The 21,413-nt window shown below is 40.5% G+C and overlaps 1 protein-coding gene across 3 annotated transcripts in view; it reads left to right on the top strand.

The window, feature by feature from the left end:
* The window catches only part of APOO (apolipoprotein O), a 42,120-nt gene that overhangs the window by 14,360 nt on the left and 6,347 nt on the right, over positions 1–21,413 (top strand). The window contains exons 7-9 of one of the 3 annotated variants that reach the window (XM_086879903.1): positions 2,901–3,008; positions 11,100–11,195; positions 14,066–14,381. In XM_086879903.1, coding sequence (XP_086736029.1) covers positions 2,901–3,008; positions 11,100–11,168 — 177 coding nt within the window. In that variant the 3' untranslated portion in view covers positions 11,169–11,195; positions 14,066–14,381. Of the gene's footprint in view, positions 1–2,900; positions 3,009–11,099; positions 11,196–11,693; positions 12,089–14,065; positions 14,382–21,413 lie in introns of those variants that run through there. The other 2 variants (XM_086879904.1, XM_086879905.1) reach the window with 2 other exon arrangements.

Raw genomic sequence — 21,413 nt, forward strand, 5'->3', positions numbered from 1 at the left:
TTTTTCCTTGGTTTAGTAAAATGATCTAATAAATAAGAGATCACAAATTCTAATAAATCACAAATTTGTAAGGGATTTATTTTCTCACTGCCAGTATTACTATATTTTTAATAACTTTCAACAGAAGGTCAGACTGTATATGTAGTAGGGGAATTGAATTTAATGCTAAAGCTTCTTTTATTCTGGTGGAACCCTACTTAGTGTTTGGAAATGGTATTGCTTTCCAGCTAATCATAATATACTCAAAATACTTTACATTTACTGTGGCTCATCTTCTATCTGGAAAGAACTTTCCATTATGTAGTTATTTAAATCACACTAGCATTAGAATTCAATTTTGTCCATTGTTATTAGAACCTTTCAAATTTACTGAAATACTGTGTGTTATGCTTTCACTCTTCTTGAAAGAAAAAAAGCTTCCTGATGTGCCAGTTTTGTTGGTTTGACAGAAAATCACATTACTTGTCCCTTGCTCAGTTCAGTCTGTAAGGCATAAACAGCTGTGCTGGCACAGGATTTCAGGAGCTGTTTTGTTGGAAAGCAGGAGTCAGGGTCACTTGATCCATGTTCACTGATGAATGCTCGTGAAATGGCACTGACTGCTTTGTTAATAGTGTAAATATACAAAAACCAGTGGATTCTCAGTTTAGTTTCTAGAACGTAGATGAAGAATTGCTAATTAATATTCTGTATGTGTGTAATTCTGTGTAACATCCAGTATAGTCAGTAATGTGTGCTCATGGTGCTGTGTGGCACATTAGGCCTTGGAGACCCTGGGTGCTACCCCAGTAGTGCCCAGTATGGGTGTTGGTGGCCCATAGTCACCTCAAACTTTCAGAATCCCTGTTGAGAGCCACTCAATCTGACTTTTAAACTTGTTAGTTCAAACTTTAGCATACAAACCTGCTTACAGTGTATTCAACAGTGATCGTATTTTAGCATGTTCACCTTGTAGCTTGCACTTCCAGTCTGCCTAGAACTGTATTTTTCAGCTGTGAAAGTGTCTGTGGGTCCTGGCTCTTGGGAAGTTTGTGCTCTGGTGAAACATTGGTTTTGGCAGACTGAGCTGTCTGGGTTGCTGTACCTTGTGATGTAGCCACTTAGTCCAGCGACATGAATGACCAGTTTCTCTTGTAATGCAATTCATAGATCACTTGGTCATATGAATCCTATAATAAGAATATTTTTAAGTTTGTACTGTTAGGCATTTACTGTGGTTTTAAATATTTTAATGGAGTATTTTTAAGCAGAAACAAAAAAACAGCTTAAGGAAAGTAGTTTTTTCTCATGTGGATAGCTGTGTCTTCAGTAATATTACAGACAAAACCAGCATTTTGTTTATTGTGATTATTTTTCAGTCCTTGTAGGTTCATACTGTTTGCACAAGGGACCACCATCTTCTCAGATGAGCTAGCTGGTTTGTTGAAGTGCTAGAGAATGAACACTTCTGATACTGAAAAACAAAATAACTGTCTATACTTGTAATATTTAAATTGTGCAGTTTTGGAGATTTAACTGGTTCACTTGATTTGCTTTTTTCTGATGATGCTTATCAGTTTCAGCTATAGAGAAAACAGAGTGCATCCAACAGACTTGTTTAAACCAAAGCAATTGGTCAGATATGGTGACAAAAAAGATACTTTGTATTTTAGCCTACATTTTGGATTTAGTTGTGACGTGGAAGTGTAGTTTCTGATTTGTGTTTGTTTTCTTTTAATTCTAGTTATACAATAGCCTCTTTTTTAAGGTAGGAAGCACATGGTATCTGCCCAGAAGCACATCCTTGTACCATTGTGTAGTAACTGGTGTAATCAGTCTTGCTGATTACAGATCAGACAAACAAGGGGAAGTGGCTCTTCACACCATGTGTACCCCACAGTGGAACCACTTGGCACAGGGATGCTAAAAATTTGTACTTCCCCTTGAACCCCATGCCAAAAATTCATAGAAGGGAAATTCTTTGGGCCTCTTTGCATTCATAAAAATCATGGCTCAGGAAATCTCTGAACAGTGAATTGATGGAGACTGGAAGAGACTTAGAGATGTAGTTCAGAAACTTTTTCAGAAACACCAGAAAACTGTTTTAGGAACATTTATGCTTGCCCTGTTCTCAGAGTTTGCATTTTGTGGCTTTCCCTGCTATTGAAGATAGGGAAATACCTTTTTAATTCTTGATTTCATAAGTTTTTTTAGTTTAATAGCTGTTTAGTCGGACAAATTGTCCTTTTTGGTGTTCATCATGCAGAAACAGATAGTGATAATGAAAGTCAGTATAGACCTGAGCCTGTCTGTAAAAACCTAACACTCTTTAATTTTAAAGGGTGCTATGGATATTACAATTACATGTCACATAAGGGACAGGGGATGCTGTTTTATTAGACTTAGGGCCTTTTCCTGTCATAAAATAGCTGTTGGTGAAATATAGCAAGTACAGTCTTTCCTAGCTGTGTTGCATTTTGGGAGTTGACAGTTGGTTATTCATTACATTCATCTATCAGCAAGTTCTAAAAAACACATAGGAAGAAAATCTAAAATTGCAGAATAGTGACAACCCTAAGTGGGTTGTCAAAATATAAATAGGTATGGTCAAATTAAGAAATACTTTGCATATGTTAATTATGTTGAATGTCAAATACTAAGAAAACCAGGATTGTTTCCACACAGTGTCATTCCACTTCTGTTTGTACAGATGTATATTCAGGTAGTCTTCAGACAGCTTTTTAGCACATTATTTTTTCTTACTTCTCATGTGACATTATTTTCCAAAATGTCTATTAATGCTGTACATTGTGAGCTTGAACAGGAAGAGTTAAACATCTCGTTTTTCCACTTGAATAAGTAGGAAGGCAATATTCCCCAGGTTATTGAGTTCATGCTTTCTAAAAACTTATGTTTCAAAGGTTGCTGGCACACAGCTGTATGACTGGAGTCTTCAAGGATATATTGCTGTAGAAGCTCTTTGGAAGGATAATCCTAAGAAGAAGAAATCAGGGGAAAAAGATGATAAGGTAAGAACTCTGAGGAAATTGATTTCTTAATTTACCACTGCCTTTTCAGACAAAAATAATTATGAACAACAGTGGTTTTGTTCAACAATTTGCAATTTGGCCTTTATTTCTGAAAAGAAATCCTTCATTCTCTCTTTCTAAGCTGTGGAAAAGCATTAGGCTTACTTCCAGATGAACTTTCAGAAATGCTGCTTGGAAGTTTTGTTTGGTATAATCTGATACAGATAAGCAAACAGTTCTAGTAAATATATGTAGATGGCTTAGTGTGAGAGACTGGAGAAGCAAGCTGATTAAATGTGTTCCAGGGAAAGCCTGGAAAGTAAGGTTTTTAGGGTTTTTTTTTAGCTGCTGCTTAAAGAAATATAAGTTCAAGTGTGTAACATAAAGCTTATGTGGTTTTCAATTCATTTCTAAACTCACTGTGACTGGGAGAGAGGTGTTTTGGAGACAAAATTGCACTTGGATAGACTTTGGGGATGGGACCAAGTTCCCTTGGTAGGGCTGGGTGTAGGACTAGTTCCAGACAAGCTGGGCTGGAGAAATGTTCATGTCCTGGCAGTTGCTGCATCTTCTGAGAGTGAAGACTTTCATCAGTGGACACTCATCCTGTATTGGCCCAATACACTTAAGTAAATGAACTTGAATAAACAAAGGTTAGTTAATTGCTCTCTACCTTCCTTAAAACATAGCCTGTCAAAAAGAAACTCAAAAAAAGTGGCAATATTAAAATATTTCAGAAAGACAAACTGACAACATTAATAAAAAATAGCTGAAGTTTTTCTTTTGTTGTATCTCAGGCTTTCAAAAGGGAGCACGTGGTAGTTATTGGAAGGCAAAAACTTTCAACACTTCCATCTTACTATAAGGCTTATTCAAACACTTGCTACCTCAGCAGAAAAAGAAACAGCATGCAGAATTACAGAGACCACTAAGTAAACACTTACTTCTTTCTCTTCCTCCTTGCAGAATCTTTAAATCACACCCCTTAGTTGCCAAAACATGTTACTTGCACAGAGGAGCAAAATGCCCATTGATGGGTGTTCTTCAAAAGTTCATCTCATTGTTCAGATACTGTCAGCGTGAACTGTTGCTGGGTAACTTGGTGGATTAGACAAGGTACAGAAACCCTGTTACTACAGTGAAGAAACAGTATTTGATCTCTTGATGAAATTGCCTTCATTGCCCATGTTCATTGATCTCTTACCACTGAGGCAAGCAGCCTTCCTTTGTCCTCTGAAGTTCCTAAAGAGGGTCTTGTTTCCCTGCTGGGCAGAGAAGCTGAACAGCAGCTGTAAAAAGTCACGTGCTTTTGTCTAGAGTGAGGACTGAGAAGTGATTCTAATGGAGAAAGTTTGCTCTGAAGCTTCCTTTGGCCTGGATTGGTGAAACCATACAAAATACATAATTGAGAATTCTAGTGGGTAGAAATGGGTTTGTTTTAGGTTTGTTTCATATGGAAATAATCATACAGATTATTAGTGCAACCAAATTAGTATCAGCTTTTCAAGCAGAACAATTTCTGTTTAAGTTCTATTTTTTATTGGAGGCTTTTACTCATATAGAAGTGTCATGGAAGAAAATGCTTTTAACTATCATATACTGAAATTGGCAAAGCATTCTAGGATAGATTCTGTGACTCCTGTCTTAATTTGACAACCTTGTGAGAGAATTTGGTTGCTTTTGTATACATATTTCTTATTGTTGTTCTAGGCAGCTAGATTCCTGAACTAGTGAAGACAGGTCTAAATGTTACTCTTGAATTGTTTTTGCAGCAGATGTAACCCATTTCATGAAACTGTGCCAGAGCAAAAGATGTTATTTTTGTTTTTGTGACATTTACTCCAGCATTTTCCTGTTGCTACACAAAGGATTCTTGCAAATAGTCAAACAATATATGGGTGGCTCTTCTTGGCTTCTGTTAATTTGTTACGTTGCTCATAATTTGTTTGATAGTCATAGGTACCACAGCTGTGCATAACTTCATGTTTGTGCAGCAATAGGTCATTAAAATAAATGTGGTATGTTAATTTTCTGAAGGTTTTATGAAACAAAAACCTGTGCCAAACTGAGGTCATATCAACTGAATTCTGAGTTCTGCCAAGAAATATGAATTCTGGAACCTTCAGTGCCTACATTTCAAAACATTGGCTGTAGCACCTCCATACAGTAAAGTCAGTCAGATAAATGTTTTTAATATGCTGTTCAAGGATGCAGCTCTTCAGGATGTCAGGCTAAAATCCCTCTGCTAAAATTGAAGCATATAGAAAAACAATTTCCTTCTCTTAGTTCTCACTCTATTTTGTCTCCATACCACTCAAAGACTTTTGCTGTATTTTTAACAGTTTTGGGTTCTCTCTCTTCCAGCAACACTGAATTGGGCACCCCTCGTTTTTAGTGAAGTGGCCAAATTGTGTAAAACTAGAACAGCACTACAGCTCTGAATACACTCAGCCCTTGTTCCTTTCTTCTTGTGTTTGCTCTTTCCCACTTTGCCCCAACTAGTAATGAGATCTTGCAGAAAAACTAATTTCCCTCTCAACTTCAGAGACTGAGAGAAACTTTTATGGCATATTACTTGGTTTTCATTCCTGTCTGGTGTGCTGATGGACACCACCAGTGACTTAACCATACTAATATATGATACATACAATTTTTAAATGCCTATGTTTTTATTACACATATATTATTACGCCTATATATATTTTAAATATATTTAAAATCTGTCTCTATGGCAGTCTCTGGGTATTATCTAAATGCTAGCTGATTACAGAAAATCTCCAGGTGCAAAGAGGGCTCAGCTTTGGATGATTCTCTATACTTGCTTGGAACAAGTGTCAAGGAAATTGTGGACCAGAACTTTCCACACCTGAAATCTCTGCTGAAAATTGTGTTGTCGGTGTTTTGACTAGGGAGCCTTACCATCAGCATCACAGATTGTGACCATAACAAACCTTAAATTGTGTTTTAAGGGAGTTCTAAAGTCACATATATTTTGGTCATCTTTTAAAATGCAACATAAGCAGCTGAGAGAGCTTCTTTCTCTAGAAAATACTTGTCAGGCTTGGCTTTGGTTGGTTCTGAATAGGCAGGCAAAAGTTTGGTCATCTCATCTAAAAGATAAACATCTACTTCTGGCAGAAAATACTGTTTCCTGTCACACGCTCTCCTTTTATTGTTTGGTAGTAAGAACAAAAACAGTATGAAACTGGTAAGAAATATTACTTCTTTTGGAATGGATCCTTAGTATGGGAAGTGGGGAATTTAGATGTGCTAGAAGTGGAACGGACAAAAAGAATGTACTCTGCAAAAAGTTGATCTCTCTAAGGGCAGTTTAGAGCAATATTTTTGAAAGTACTTCATATTTCTGTGAGAAGTTCAAGGTCAACTTAAAAGAAGAAGTTACTGATTGACTGGGGGAGGAAGAATATGGTAAGGCAGTAATGTTCTCTTTATTCCAAGCAATACATTACAAACAGAAGGGGGACAGAAGGTAAATCATTAATCTGTGAGCCCAGGTGAGCCTTTGTGTTTCTTTTGCAATTGTTCTGTTTTTTTTTCTGGGGGCCAGACTTTCCTTTTCAAGAGTTTCCATATGCATAAAAGATACGTACCTGTCTTATGTACTTTTGAAGTTATAATTTCTAAGAGTAGTGTAAAAGGGTCTGGCCATCTGCAAGGTTTCTGAGGCAGCAACAGAAACTTCTGCACCTGGCTTGGCTGTAACGTAAGAGAAAGAGGCACCACACATTTGGGGGTTTGACATTTAGCTAGTTTGCTTTGGGGTGTTTTTCTTTGTATGGAAGGAAAATTTCCAGAGTAATCATGGTGGGCTTTTTACAAAGTTTGTTGTTTAAAGTTCAGGTCTCAATGTATCTCTGTTAGATACTGCATGAGCTAAGTTGGGGTGTTTTTTAATCACTCCTGTACTGAAACGGTACAGTCCCTTTGGTTCCTGTGTTGTTTTTAATTCCAAATAACGATTTTTTTTTTTTTTTATCCCAAGGAATCCCAATGTATTGAACATTTTATAATGAGTGTATTATAGAGTTTTCTTATCAGTCACCTTTCACTTGAAACAATCAGGCACGCAAGAATGCAAATTATTTTCTCTTCTGCTATGGGATAGAGCTCTGATGTGTGAACTCCTCTGGCCACCCAGATTAGTTATGGGGTGGTTGTGTTGAGCCAGAAAGTAGAAAGACTGTCTTGAATATGTGCCTGCTTCTGATTATGAGAGGGCACCCTGGCACAAAGGAAGTCTGTCTTCTGAGTCATTGATCTAAACAGATTTTTTGCTTCTGACTTGGTTTTGAGAATGCTGGAGGACTTTGGCACTTTTTTGTAAAATTATGTGCCTGTGCTACAGGAAGTCCTTTTCTGGCTAGCTCACATTACTGCTTGAGCTGTCTTAACTTGGGCTCACTGTTTACACAGTGGGCATATAAAGTGCATGGAGTTAAAACCTTCTTAATTGCTAGTTCAGCAAATGACTTTGTGTGAGGAATGATAGTCTGTTGGTGGATTGACTTGTATTTAAGTAACTCAGGCTGAATAGTTTTACTGAAGGCAAGCCCTGTGATGAGATTTCATGAGCTCATAGAAACAAAGGAATTTAGCAGGACCCCTCTTCTCTTGTGTGTGTGTGTGTGCTGCTTTAGATTGCTTTCCTCTTTCAGGATATTAAAAAAAAAAAAAAAGCTTACCTAGACGATAATTGCTTTTTACAAGTTAAAACAAGAAACTGGAAAAACACAGGCTTCTCTGTGAGTAGCTTATTTTTAGTTCATTTGTTCAGGATTGAGTAAACTCTGAGATGAGGCATCATTAGTCAGATTATTCATTGTAAATTTTAGTAAAATGTTGTAACTTAAAAGTTCCTGTACAGGCAAATGACAGAGTAGATTATTATTTTGAAATGGGTGTGGTTTGTGGATGTGATTTCCTCTACTATGAAATATCCACAGTAGTAATCAAAACAAAATGGGTTTTTGAAAGAAAGAGTTGCCTTTTAAAGGTCTTGCTAGCCTTTTTTTTTAATAAGACATTTAAGAAGTGTCTTCATAATTGAATCTTGATATAATGAATCCGTATCTCCAGCACAGCATATGCAGCATCACACAGACTTGGTGCCTTTATTGTGTTTAATTGATAATATATAAATTTAACCCATTCTTTGACATATTTTCCAGTCTCTTTTAGCGTCTTTTGCTACATTTTCCATTTCACATTTAGCATTATAGAATCACAGAATGATTTGGGATGGAAGGAATCTTAAAGATAATCTAGTTCCAACCCCTTGCAGGAACAACTTCCACTAGACCTGGTTGCTCCAAGCCCCATCCATCTTGGCCTTGAACACTTGCAGGGATGGGGCATCAACAACCTGTGCCAGTGCCTCATTACCCTCACAGCAAAGAATTTCTTCCCAATATCTAATCTAAGTCTGCCCTCTTCCAGTCTGAAGCCATTCCTATTTGTTTTGTTGCTACAGGCCTTTCTGAAAAGTCCCTCTCCAGCTCCCTTGTAGCCTGCCTGGAAAGCTGCTAAAAGTTTTCCCAAAGCCTGCTCTTTTCCAGGCTGAACAATCCCAACTCTCTTAGCCTGTCTTTGTAGTGAATTGTTAAAAGCCAGCATGATCACAAAGACTCTCAAATTAATTAAAGTTAGAAAGTAGTATGATTATTATTCACTGGTGGGTGGCATGGGGGTCCTCCCCAAAAGGCATGACTGCGCCGAACAAGGTTCTCTTCCCTCTAGTTATTTCCCAAAATCTTATGTACAATACACATGCATAACCCCAGCACCTCCCATCCCCATTCAGTATTAAAGTGAGGGTATTAGTCCTTCACATGTGTGCAGTTCTTCTCTTAAATTGGGTCAGTGGTCTCGAATTGGGTCAGTCGTCTTCAAAGGATGAAACCAGGAAAGTCTTCATCGGGTCTCTGTGACCCTCTGGCACAATCCAAGGCTCCCTGCTTTGTGACTGATAGAGAGTCCAAGTGCTGGCCATTGTTCTCAGTGGTTTCAGTCTGTTCTTATAACGCTTCACTTACTCCACTTTCTTCTGTAAACAAGCTCGTAATAGCAAACAATATGACAATTAGCTCTGGCTTAAGCATCTAATAATCATTAACCTACCATAGGCTTATCTGACTTGCATCTTGATCATTATAAGTTGCTTCTAACTCTGATCTAAAATCTTAACTCTTCAAAAATCATGATTCAGTAGAAGTGGTGCTCCGGCCCTCTTCATCTCCCAGGATCATCTCCCTGGCCTCCTCTGGACTTGCTCTGAGACACATCCTTTGTGTGTCACGGGCCCTAGAGCTGGATACAGCACTCATGGTGGGTCTTCCAAGAGCAGAGCTGACCTGCTGCCCACACTGCTTTTGAAGCAGCCCAGGATGTGGTTGGTTTCTGGGCTGCAGGGGCACATTGCTGGATCTCATTGAGTTTTTCATCAACCAGCATCAGCAAGTCCTTCCCCCCAGGGCTGTTCTCAATCCATTCTCTGCCCAGCCTGTGTTTGTGCTTGGGATTGTCCTGACCCAGGTGCAGAATTTTACACCTGGCCTTGCTGAACTTTATGAGGTTGGCATGGGCCCACTTCTCAAGCCTGTCACGGTGCCTCTGGATGACATTCCTCTCTGCAGCATGCTGACTGCACTTCACAACTTGGTGTTGTTGGCAGACTTGCTGTGGGTGCCCTCGATCCCACTGTCCTTGCTGCTGACAGAGATGTCAGTGCCAGTCCCAGCACTGAGCCCTGAGGACACCACTCGTCACTGCTCTCCACTCAGACATCAGACTGTTGACTACAACTCTGAGTGTGACCATCCAGCCAATTCCTTATCCACCAAGTGGTCCCTCCATCAGATCAATGTCTCCAGTTTAGAGGCAAGGATGTTCTGCAGGACAGTGTCAAGTGCTTTGCACGAGCCATAGATGACATCAGTTACTCTTCCCTGTCTACCACTGCTGTGACCCTGTTGTAAAAGGCCACCAAATTTGTCAGGCACACTTTGCCATTAGTGAAGCCATGTTGGCTGTCACAAATCATCTCTTTATTTAAGTCATATTGGTTAAAATAACCTAGAATAAAGAGGAAATGACATTTAATTTCCATGTGTAGAATTTAAGAACAATTGAGGGTGGGTGCCACCTCTGATTATTTCACCCAGACCCCTGTTCAAAGCAGAGACAGTTTCAAAAGTTAGATTTGGTGGTTCAAGCCTTATGTGGTAATGTCCTTAATATTTCCAGGGTTGGAGATTTAGAAAATTCTCTGGAAAACCTGCTCCAGTGATTGGTGGTGTGATACATTTATAATTTTTTTGGTCTTTGTTCTAAGAGAAATTTTCCATGGTCCTCTGTCCTTTTATCCCTGTCCTTTGGATCTGAACCTCTGAGAAGAACTTGGCTCTTCCAAATATGTATGTGCCCATTAAGAAATTGTGGATAGGAATTAGGTTCCCCCTTTGTCTGGTCCTCACAAGTCTGAACAGATCCTCATCTCAGCTTGTCCTTGTATGTGCTTCAGTCCCCAAGCCATGTGTGTGGCCCTTTAAGTATTTTTTATTTGATATCTATTTAAAGCTGTAATTAAATGCATGCTTGTTATAGCATCTTGGCAAATAGATAGACCAGACCCTGTAACAAGCTTCTCTTCTTTCTTTGATTCTGTCACTGATGTTGGGGAAAGTGTGAGGACACCCTCTAAAAGGATATGTGCTAAAAGAGGCCTATTGTATAAATCCACACAGATTTCAGAGAATGCAAAATAGCAACTACTCTGTGGGTATTCATCCTCAGTTATTAATACAGGCAAAGTGATTAAATTAAAGCACTTCTGTTGAAAATACTTGCTCTTTCACATCCTTTAATAGTTTGGCTAACTACAGGAAGCCTAAAGTTTAGAAAGAGTTTGATAGAAGATCATACTTCAGTGTATTATCCTGAATTAGTCTCATGAATCACTTGGTTTTGTGAGATATTTATTTTTCAGCTTTTGAAGAGGGTTTCTGTTCTGGTAAAAACATTAATCATGGATAGCCTCAATTGAAACGTTGTGCACATTTTTTCTTCCTCAAGGGTGATGCAGTGGGTGACAAGCCCCTGGAAGTCCATGCTGCTTCAAATAAAGAGCAAACCAAGAAGTAGAATGCTACATCACCTGGCATCAAACAGGTAAAGGATAAAGACTGGTAATAGTTTGTGGCTAAGCAGCAGATTAACTTGGAGGAGTGGAACATTTTCAAGTTTGACTTGTAGTTTTCTTCATAATGATTAGGAGAGTGTGGACAGACAATTTTATTTGTCCTAAAATTTGTCAAGAATATATGTGCCCCCTAACACTATTTAAGTTAAGAAAATTAAACTCTTCATATTTAGAGCATAACAAGTAAATATATCTGCTTGAAGTGTTCTGAATTAATTGAGGAAGGCCTTGTGATTGTGGTGTTGGTTGGTTTTTGCCTTTATTTTTCTTTTCTTCTCTTTAATTTCTGCCTCCTGTACCAAAAACCTCTTTGCCTTCTTTGTCATGCTTGTGCAAGTATTAGGGTAGGGAAAGAAACATCTTCCCTGCTGATAAGTTTTCTCTAAGGATTTGTGAGTGCCAGGGTACAGTGCTGCCTTACAGGCTGTAAAAGTCTGTGATGTGCCTGACCTTTCATGTTAATGCAGCTTCCACATGAGTCCTGTTGGGAACAAAAGATGGAAGAAACGAAGGCAGCATTTTCCAGGCTCTCCAAGGCAGAAACTCCAGTTGAGATACCAGTTCTGGCTTGGCCTCAGGGCTGTGTTCTAAACTCCTATGGTTACAGTTTCTAGAAAAGCAAAACAAAAACATCCTCTTGACTTTTTAATAATGGTTTGGTTTCATTGGATAGAAATTGCTCTGTATTTGAGGATTATTACAAATAATTAGAATGTAATTTGACATAATTTAGTGCAAAATATCAGATGTCTGCTCTGTTATCAGTTGATAAAGAATGTCTCTTCTGAACATGTTTTCTACTTGCTTCTCTTTGTCCTGTATTATTTTTGCATTATATTAAAAACTTACTTTTTATCAGAAAGTGATCCTGTCATTATGGGGACTGTCATAATTTTTGTATGCAGTATTCCATTTATTTAATTTAAAAATAAATTGAATTTTTTTTTTTCCTTACTGCCAGTTGTGTAAATAGAGTCCAGGTCTGGCCAACTGGCATCACTTTTTTTCCATGTATCAGCATCAGTCACATATGTTTGCAGATGTGGTGGAATGCACTCACCTGCTGGGCAGCAGCGTTCCACTGTTACATGGGCAGCTTTAAAAGAAACCCTAGTTTTTAATGCTGGCTCCCTTAAAGTGTTTTTAATTGCTATTGCTAATTCTTACAGCAGCAATGTGAGCTTATTGACTGGCTGATGTACTGAGTACCTTAGCTTTCCCTTTAGAGCTATGAATATAGTCTTTAAGAATACATGTTTTACAAGTAGTTTGTAAGATAGTCATGTAAAATAAAAAATTAAAAAATAATAAGAGGAGTTTTAGTGGGGTTTTTTTCTGTAAAAAATTCTAAGAGAGCTGAGAGGAAGAAAAGACTCTCTGAAATTGACTTAAATATTGTTATGCTTATTGTTGACTAGGACAGAGCTACTAAATTATAAAAAACCAAGAAAACTGAACTTTTGTTTGTGACACTGTACAAATATCAAGGTTCATTACAGACAGAAATGCATAAATAGGTTTTATTTTCTTTTAGAATTTCTTGCTATGAGTATAATTTCTATTAGGAATTTATTCACTTTTTTAAATGTCAGCCTTTTGCTTCAGGCACATTTTCTTTGTTTGGGGGAGGTTTTAAGAGAGTAAAGATAAATTGCCCAGGAGTTTGAAGTACCTGGGTGCTCTTGGTTTGAAACCTACGTGCTTCACCTCATGTTGTTTCTGGAGGAGGCACATGAAGGGAACTGCTGTGTTTTTGACTTGGGGCAACCAGATGGTGAAAGTTCAATTCGGTATCAAGTTCAGCTGTTCTGCGGGGGTGGCAGTTTGTTACTTGTGCTTGAAATCAAATCCAGTCATTTAACTCCATACCCAAGTCCAGATGTTATGTTGGGTTTCTGATCCCAGAGGTTGGAGAACATTGCTGTGATCTTTGAAAAGACATATTTTTTAAAATTCTGGATGAGATCAGTCCTGAAAGTCTCACTGCATTTTCAACTGTTGGTAATATTCCTAGTTGAATGTGGTTGCTAAAATAAAGACAGTCTCATTTCCTTAATGATTTGCTACAACATGGGTCTCTGAGCTGTGAATGGTCAGCCAAGAACAAAATCATATTGGGTTGAAGACAACAGCATATTTCTCTATTCCAAAAACCAGCAGCATTGCACCTCCTTTGTTTTCGTTAGTTTGTCATCAAAAATTATATGCAAACTTCAGCTCAAACCACATCCCAGTGTAGAAGAAGCAAGCTTTAATTTTATCCAGCTGTTGTGTTTAGGAGTTGCATGGAAGTGACAGAGTTTTGTGTTTTTCCATGAAGGTAGCATATCTCATTTTCACTGTGTTCCAGATCTATATTTATGTAATTCCATTTCTTTGAGTTCAGTTGCCCTAGTTTTACACCAGAGTAAATAAGATTAAGAAAACATGCATTTGATGGGAATTTAGAAGATTTCTTTTTGAGAAAGTTGGTTTATTATACAAGATTCATATACAGTTGGTGTTTGGTTGTTTGAAGTGTTCTCTTCATCTTTCCATTTAGTTCAACTATGGGAATCGAGTTCCCTAGAACAGACATCAACATTAGTGCTCTAATGTCATTAATATGAAGTTAAATGTCTCTACTGCAAAATATCAGTAATGTGAAGAGTTAAATATCTCTACTGCAAACAAATTGGTATTGAGAATGTTCCTCAAACAGATTTTGATCAACTTGCCACATCAAAGAAGAAAAGTTTTGACTGCACTTTAAAAATGAATAGGCCTGTGATAAATTTAATTCCACTTTCTCCCTGCTTCCCTCTCCCCCTTAATCTCTGTCCCCTTTCTTTGGTTATAGGTGAATAAAAATATAGATATGAGCAACAATTTCCCAAGAAAAAGATGAAAACCATCTGAATCCATTTTGAATGTGACTAATCTGCCTTTGCCTCAGGACAGTCTGGTGATCTGCTGCTCGGGCTTCTGGTATGGCTTCTGTGAAAGGACACTACATGTTTTGGGTCAGTCTTGAGACTTCATCCTCTGTTCTGCAGTGGGACTCAAGTCTGTCCATGTTTGTCCCATTGCAGGATCAACATTTCAAGTAGCAAGTCTCAAAAATCCTTCGGTCTCTTTATTATTTATATATAAAATAAAATTCCAGTTACAGAAAATGGTCCATTTTTTCCCCTCTTCCTGTCTTCTTTAAACTCATGGATGTGATGTTTGCACAATCTGAGACGTTCTTGAGGCGGTGTTGACAGTGCCTGTATTTTCCACCAGCAAGGAAAGCTGACAGTAGTAGGATGTTTTGGCTAACATGAGCTCACAGAATTGGGAATGGGAACAATTACAATGACTCTTGTGTTTTGTCTAAGTCCCCCGCCTCCTTTCTATACAAGTCCTCTGCCTCATCAGTGCCAGCAGGAGGTGTGTAATGAAGCATCTGTGAGTTCCTGTCTGGTGGATGGATGGGAATGGAGCTGTTAATGCTTGTTCTTGTTTTTGCTTGAATGCACAGCACAGTGGGAACCAGAACTTTACCGTGGTGGGAACCAGCTACAGAGTAATTGGCTGTTTCCTTATTCCCAGCCAGGGGAGGGAAGGAAAATGTGATGTGGAGGGAAATACAAAAGGATTTCTAGCATTTTGAAATCTTTGCACAATAAAGCCCTTTCATCGTTTCTCATTTCCACGATCTCTATTTTGGGGCTTGATGTATTACAAGTTACTGTAATCCAAGTAGTTCAGAGCATTTAAAGCTCTGAATTTTAAATTGATGCTCCTTAATTAATCAGAGAATATGAAGAATTGGGGAAGGGTAAGATGAAATACATTTTTGTATGATACATTAACTTTCTAAAAAGAGCAGGGAACAAAATGCAAAGTGAATCAGATTCAAAATGTTTTTAAACATCTTTGTTATTCCATGGTTAGGTATTCCTGTTATTGCATGGTTAGGTATTCCAGCTGAGCATATTCCACAGACTTTTTTAGAGAAAAACAAACAGACCTTGGCAGTGTGAATGCCAGTCTGTGTGGGCATTGTAAAACAGGCCAAGTCTTTTTTAGAACAGGCAATAAGGCATGTGGTTGCCTCAGGCAGAAAAACAATATCTCTCAACATGTTCAGTGCATGTTTTTATGATTTAGGCTGGTAAAGATATATGTTGATATAGGGAGCAGAGTTCCTGCATGGGGTTTGGGAGCTGTGTGTGTGAGGTTTTGTTTATACTTTAAACTTGCCAACATTGTTTAAGCAGGCTTGGGAGGATCAAAGTAGTGTTTTTGTCAGTGGTGGAAAGGAAACTTGGGAAATAGAGCTGTAACTGCTCTGTTACACCACTCCTGTGGTACAAGCATAGATTTGTTTCTGCCCTTAAAAATAGGTCTTCACTTACACATTCTCATATCACAGAGAGAATAATCACCATAGGACTAGGAATACAGCTTTAGATGCCTGGGGTTTTTTTTTTCAGTTTCATATTATTTCAATATTTGGCATATGTCACACTGGCATTTAAGGACATGATTACTTGTTAATTCAGTTATTTGTTTATATATACACGTGTGCATGTTTAAAAAGCCTGAGGTAAATGCTCTCCTAAATGCTTTTCACTTGATCAGATCTTCATTCAGCATATTTACACTGCTGCTTCAAAATGTCCCAAGTGATTGACATCAAACCGGAATGCTTTTATCTAGCAGGAAATGACTGCTTTCAAGCACCTGCATGCACACATGACAAGGAGACGGTTCCAAAGTGTGAGCAAGACAGCCTTAGCTGGAATCCTTTCCTTATGTCTTCTGGTTTTTATAACTACAGGAAATAAAGAAAAAGTGTGCTGGTAAGAGCCCAGGAGTTTGTAAACATTCAACTCACTTGGCAAAGACCTTCCTAATGAGGAACAGGAGAGGAGCTGACCACTGTTGATGTCCATATATCTGTATATGTGTGCACACACACGGAACTAAACTGTGCATGCATGTGTTACCTTTTGCCAGACTTTGCCTGTGGGTACTATGGTGAAGGCTAAAAATGGTATATTCCCCACCCAAGCATGGTGTTTGGTCATCCTTCCACTTGAAGTTTTTGCCTTGGCAACTGGACTGTGTGCAGCTGAAAGAGTGTTCTCATCTCAGCATCCTCAGCTACACTGGCTGCAGCACGGCTTGGGGCCAGGTTGCAGTGCTCTCTCGTAAAAACACCATCTTTAATCTGCAGCATGTGAAAATTGTAGAACTGGAGGTCATCAGGATGGCCCTGTGTTGGGATGAGGATTCTTGTAGGCAGCATGTCATGTGTCTAAAGTGACAGTGAAGTCTCTTGTTTGCTAGAAGGAGCATCACCAGCCTGGATTAATCCAGTTAGCCTAGGTAAATGTGCCCAGTCTTGCAGCCTTCAATAAACACACCGGATTTTGCCACAAATGTTCATTGCAAAAGTCTGTTTTAGACTCAGTGCTCTGACTGCAGGAGGCCCCAGACACAGACTTCTCAGCAGTCATAATTCAAATATTTTGGAGCATTTCTCATTGCATCTGTCACTTTCAAGGAGAGCGGTAAAGACCAAGATTGATATGGAGGGAATTGCATTTTACCCCTTGAGAAAACAGTGCCCTGGGAGTTGAAGGGACTAGTTACTGCTGTTTATTGGCAGAAAAACCTCAGTGTGAGCACATGTACTTCCAGACAAATAGAAACTGCTGTATTTGTTTATTTTTTCCTCTTTTTTTTTTTTTTTTTTTTTTAATTTTTTTTTTGGTTGGTTGGTTGTTATTTGTCATTTTTATTATTTCTGTACCTTCCTATAAATTCTAAAGCCAGTTTCATCACAATAAACTGCTATTCACAAAGAGCATTTGGGCTGTTCAGGCATACTGGGAAGGCCTGCATGGCTTCCCACTGGACCTTCCCGAATGCAGCCTCTCACAGCAGTGTTGGCTGTTGCACCTGGGTGGCCTGGCAGCTGCCTGGGTTAACCCCCTTCCAGAGGGGTTTGGACAGTACAAAAGATTCTTGCTTACAAGACAAACATTTGATAACAATATCTAAACCACAGAACAGAAGTTGTTTCAGCAAAAAAAACCCAGTATGTTTATAATTGTGCAACAACGCCCTGTCCTCTTAAGTCTGTACCATTAGCTGATTCTGGTATTTTTTGACTGGACATAGTTCTTAGGTTGACTGGAGCTGGCAGCTTTCTTAGGGTCCCTCTGGAGAAAATGGTAGTGTATTGATGCAATTTCTCCTATTTCATGTCAGTGAAATTCATCACTGGCTATCTCTTCTTAGAGATGAAAGTCTGAGCTGGACTTGAAGTTCATGGATTCCTCCAGAGTGCCACTCTCACAGCCGTGTTTTCAGGCTATTGTTCTAGTAGCCATTGCACTGATGGTCAAAGTTGGCAAAATCAGAGGTGGGCTGAGGATGTCACAGCTGGTTACAAGTCTGCTCCCTCAGAAGGATTTCTCCCTTCCTCTGCTCCACTGGAAATGGACCTGCAATGCCTGCACTAGACTAAGCTCTCTTGACTCCTCCTTACCCTTTTTCTTCGTGTGTGTGTGTGTGTGTGTGTGTGTGTGTGTTTGCATTGAAGGGTCTAAGTCTACCAACACAAAAAGCCAGTCAGTCACATGTGCTGTGTCCAGCTGTGGCAGTGCAGTGCTCCATCACCAGCCCCAGTTACCGAGGAATGATCCTGTTATGGGTAAGCTTTGCTGGATCTTCTGGAGAGAGGAAATCCCAGCTGACTGGCTTGCAGTGTGCCTGGGAAATAGCCATGGCACAGCCTGAGCTGTGCTCGTGATCCCAGAGCCTTTGGGCCCGCTGTGAAGGGGGCAGTGGGGACAATGGAACAGCTTGGTCAGGGAACTTCTCCTTTTGTTTATAGTGCAATTATAAGCATTCACAAGACTCAAGATTTTGATAGATAAAGGATTTAAAGCTAAAGGATGCATTTTAATCTGTGTCCAGCTCTTCCTCAGCAAAGCTAACCTTAAGTTATAAGCCAGCCTATGAAGTAACAGGATGGGTCATTTGCTCCACGCTTTTTGGCTGAGGGGACAGATGCTGCGGCAGGAAGGCTGTTGGTGCAGTCCTTTACCCGCTGGGGCTATGTAGACAGGAGGGCTGCTGGAGAGCACTTCATCTTTTTCCAGGGGCTTGTGCAATGTGCATTTTAAGGGAGTAGTGAGCTCAGCCCCTGCATGCCCAGATAAAAGAATAACCTCACAAGGAGAACTTCATTTCTTTCTGCTTTGGCCTTTAAGTGTGAAGCCACAGGACCCACCACGTCCCGTACCAAAATCTTTAAAAATCGGCCTTTCTGTGTCCCACTGCATCTGAATCTTCCATGTCTTTATCTGGAGTACCTTCGTCCAGCTCCAGGGCGCAGCACCCGTGCCTTTGAAGAAGTTCAATGGGTTTCTTTGAACGGAAAGTGATGCCCGAGCAGCGCCCGGCCGGAGCGCTGGGGAGCCCTGGAGGGAAGGCTGCCCCGAGCAGGGCTGCTCCGCGATGCTGCCGCCTCGCAGCTTCACCCCAGGGATGCAGGAAAGCTCTCGCCGCCCCAACGAAGGGGGCAATGCTGAAGCACGAAGCCAGAATTGTCTTCGTGGCTGTATGCACGTACCATCGAGGGATTACAGCTGCGGACGGCCCCCACCACCACCGTTTTAGCCCCTTTAATTTCTTGTTGTTGTTGTTCTTGAAACCGGTGTACATGGGGAGTTTGTGTATCAATCCTCAGTGAAAAGAAAAGGGATTCTTCCCTTCCCCCCACCCCCTGCCCCAGATTAAGTTCACCAGCGTCCTCTTTGCAAATTTAGCAAGCTTCAGACTCACTTCCTTTTGTCAGGAGACCTGAAAGAGCCATTTCCTGATTCGTACAGGGCTCTTGTATGCGCACACTAAGTGCTCATTCATGCCGTGAATCATAAAGGTAACCTCAGTTCAAAGCACTGCGCTGATACTTCGGCGTGGGACCAAAAAAAAAAAAAAAGAAAGGAGAGAGAGTTTTGTAATTCAGCTCAACGCGCTGAAGTCATCTTCGCATTTACCGAGGAGCCGCGCCAGAGGGGTTTGATGTGCTGTCTTAAAAGCATCGTTTACAAACTGCCCAAACTAAAACGGGCTGGTGAAAGCACCAAAGCCAGCCCCAAAGACTATGTTTACTGTCGTGTGCCAGGCTTGACACATTTTTCATATCCTGCCAGAGACGAGGAATGGCATCAGGAGCTGCCAGTGAGTCAGGCCGGCGGGCAGCGAGCGCAGCAGCCCCGCCGGGGCCGGAGCGGGGCTCGGGCAGCGCCTCGCTCCGAGCCCAGTGAAGGTGCTGGAGAAAACTCAGCTCTGCCACGAGCAGAGGACTCACTCTCCTGTCTGCGGTTCACTGGGAGGTCAGCGAGGCACGGACTGCTGTGTTTATCTCTCCTGTACTCGCCTCCGGGTTCATCTGACGATGAAAGGGATGAGCTGTTACTGGCTGAAAGAAAAAAGAAATGTGCACTACTCGCCTCTCAATCCCTGCCAAGAGACAGGGAGCGAGCCAATTCATACATAATATTGGAGTCTTCTGCCATTTAGCAGCTTTTGCACAGCATCCAACTGTACGAGGACACGTCCCGGGGGTCAAACAAACTTTGGCTGTACTTCTGCCTTGATGGAGTAAGATCAGTATGACCTCTCCCTGTACAAGAGAGCAAAATACACAGATGCTAAAACCAGCAACTGTGTTTTGAACAAGAAGAAAACAGTAAAGGGGAAGGAGGCTTAGCTTGTGGAAAAAAGATGTAACACAAATGTGAGTGCATCCTCTTTTACTACCACAACCCTTCTTGAAATCTTAAAAAGGCCAGATATTCACCAGTCGCTTTTTAACATTATTGCTTTTACAGTATTGTCCTATTTGCAGATGAGGTTAGCCTGCTAAGGAGAGTCTCTTGTTTGAGGAATGTTAGAGGAGCAGTGGTATAAAAGCACTCTCTGCCCTGGGCTAGCTAGCCCAGGGTGACTCACACCCAAAAGTAACAGAACTATGGGAACAAAAAACATAAATGATTTTAGGCTCCCAGTGGGTGAGGTAAACTGCAACATAGATGTGCAGGTAGAACTCTACACACCTCAGGCCACAAGTCTGAACTAAGAATATGATGTGCTGTGATCAAAGCCTGATTTTTATCCTGGAAGGCTACTACCATGAGTAAACCCATAGCCACCACTTGTAAGTAAACTGCAATAAATAAAATCATAACTGCAAAGGAGGTGTGAAGTGGTAATGTTAATTAGTAGTCCCGTGGGACTTCCTATATGTTTGTATTTTCCTTGTGGAGTGAAATGAATAAGAGGAGCAGTTTTATTTGCACAAGAATTCTCCACTCTCTGCCTGCAGCTGAAAGTGCTCTGCCTGCAGGAAGGCTGAAGAGCATTGTGACACCTGTCTGGTTCACCTGCCAGTCCCACAGGGATTCTCCTGGAGAACAGGAGAGTTCTGCAACATCCTTTCTGACTGGAAAAGTGGGACTCTTTCTGATCCATGCAGGATCTGAGTGGTGGGGTTCCTAGGCAGAAGATTCTGTAATGCTTTCATACTTGATTGTTGCCTTAAATCTCTGCAACAACTTGTTTTCTCTCTTTTTTGTCTTGTGTTTGTGACCCCTCTCTCTGGTGGACTTTCCTGGCTTTGCCCAGAGCACCTCCCTGGCCTGGGGGTCCTGCTGAGATCTTCCTTACACTTCTCTCACCTCAGTAATCTTCTTGAAGAATTCTGGCACCTCATCATCCCTGCTTTCAAGGTTTCTCATATACAGATGCTCAAGCTCCTCATACATGGTTATCACTAGCAGCTTTTATCACTTCGGGATTTTGGAACAGTGTTTCCTTAAAACATGGTCAATTACTATTTTGAGACCTGGAAAACAATGGGCTCACTCTTTTTTAAAATGTAATTTATTTTAAACATCAAGGTTTTCAGCCATGTTAATTTTTAGCAGTGGTGGCTGTGCTGACCCTGTGGCCACATCTTACCCAGTACAGGGGACCACAGCTGTGCACCAGCATGTCTGGAGCACTCCTGGTGCTCCTGAAACCCTTATTCCTTCCCAAATGGTATGTGTGGCCATGGGTGATGTCCCCCATCACCCAGTGCTGGCACAGATGCCTGCAGTTTGTCTCCCCACACTGGCCCAGCAGCAGCCTCTCCCCCC

Source organism: Cyanistes caeruleus, chromosome 3, assembly GCF_971803275.1.
Source record: "Cyanistes caeruleus chromosome 3, bCyaCae1.hap1.1, whole genome shotgun sequence".
NCBI lineage: Eukaryota > Metazoa > Chordata > Aves > Passeriformes > Paridae > Cyanistes > Cyanistes caeruleus.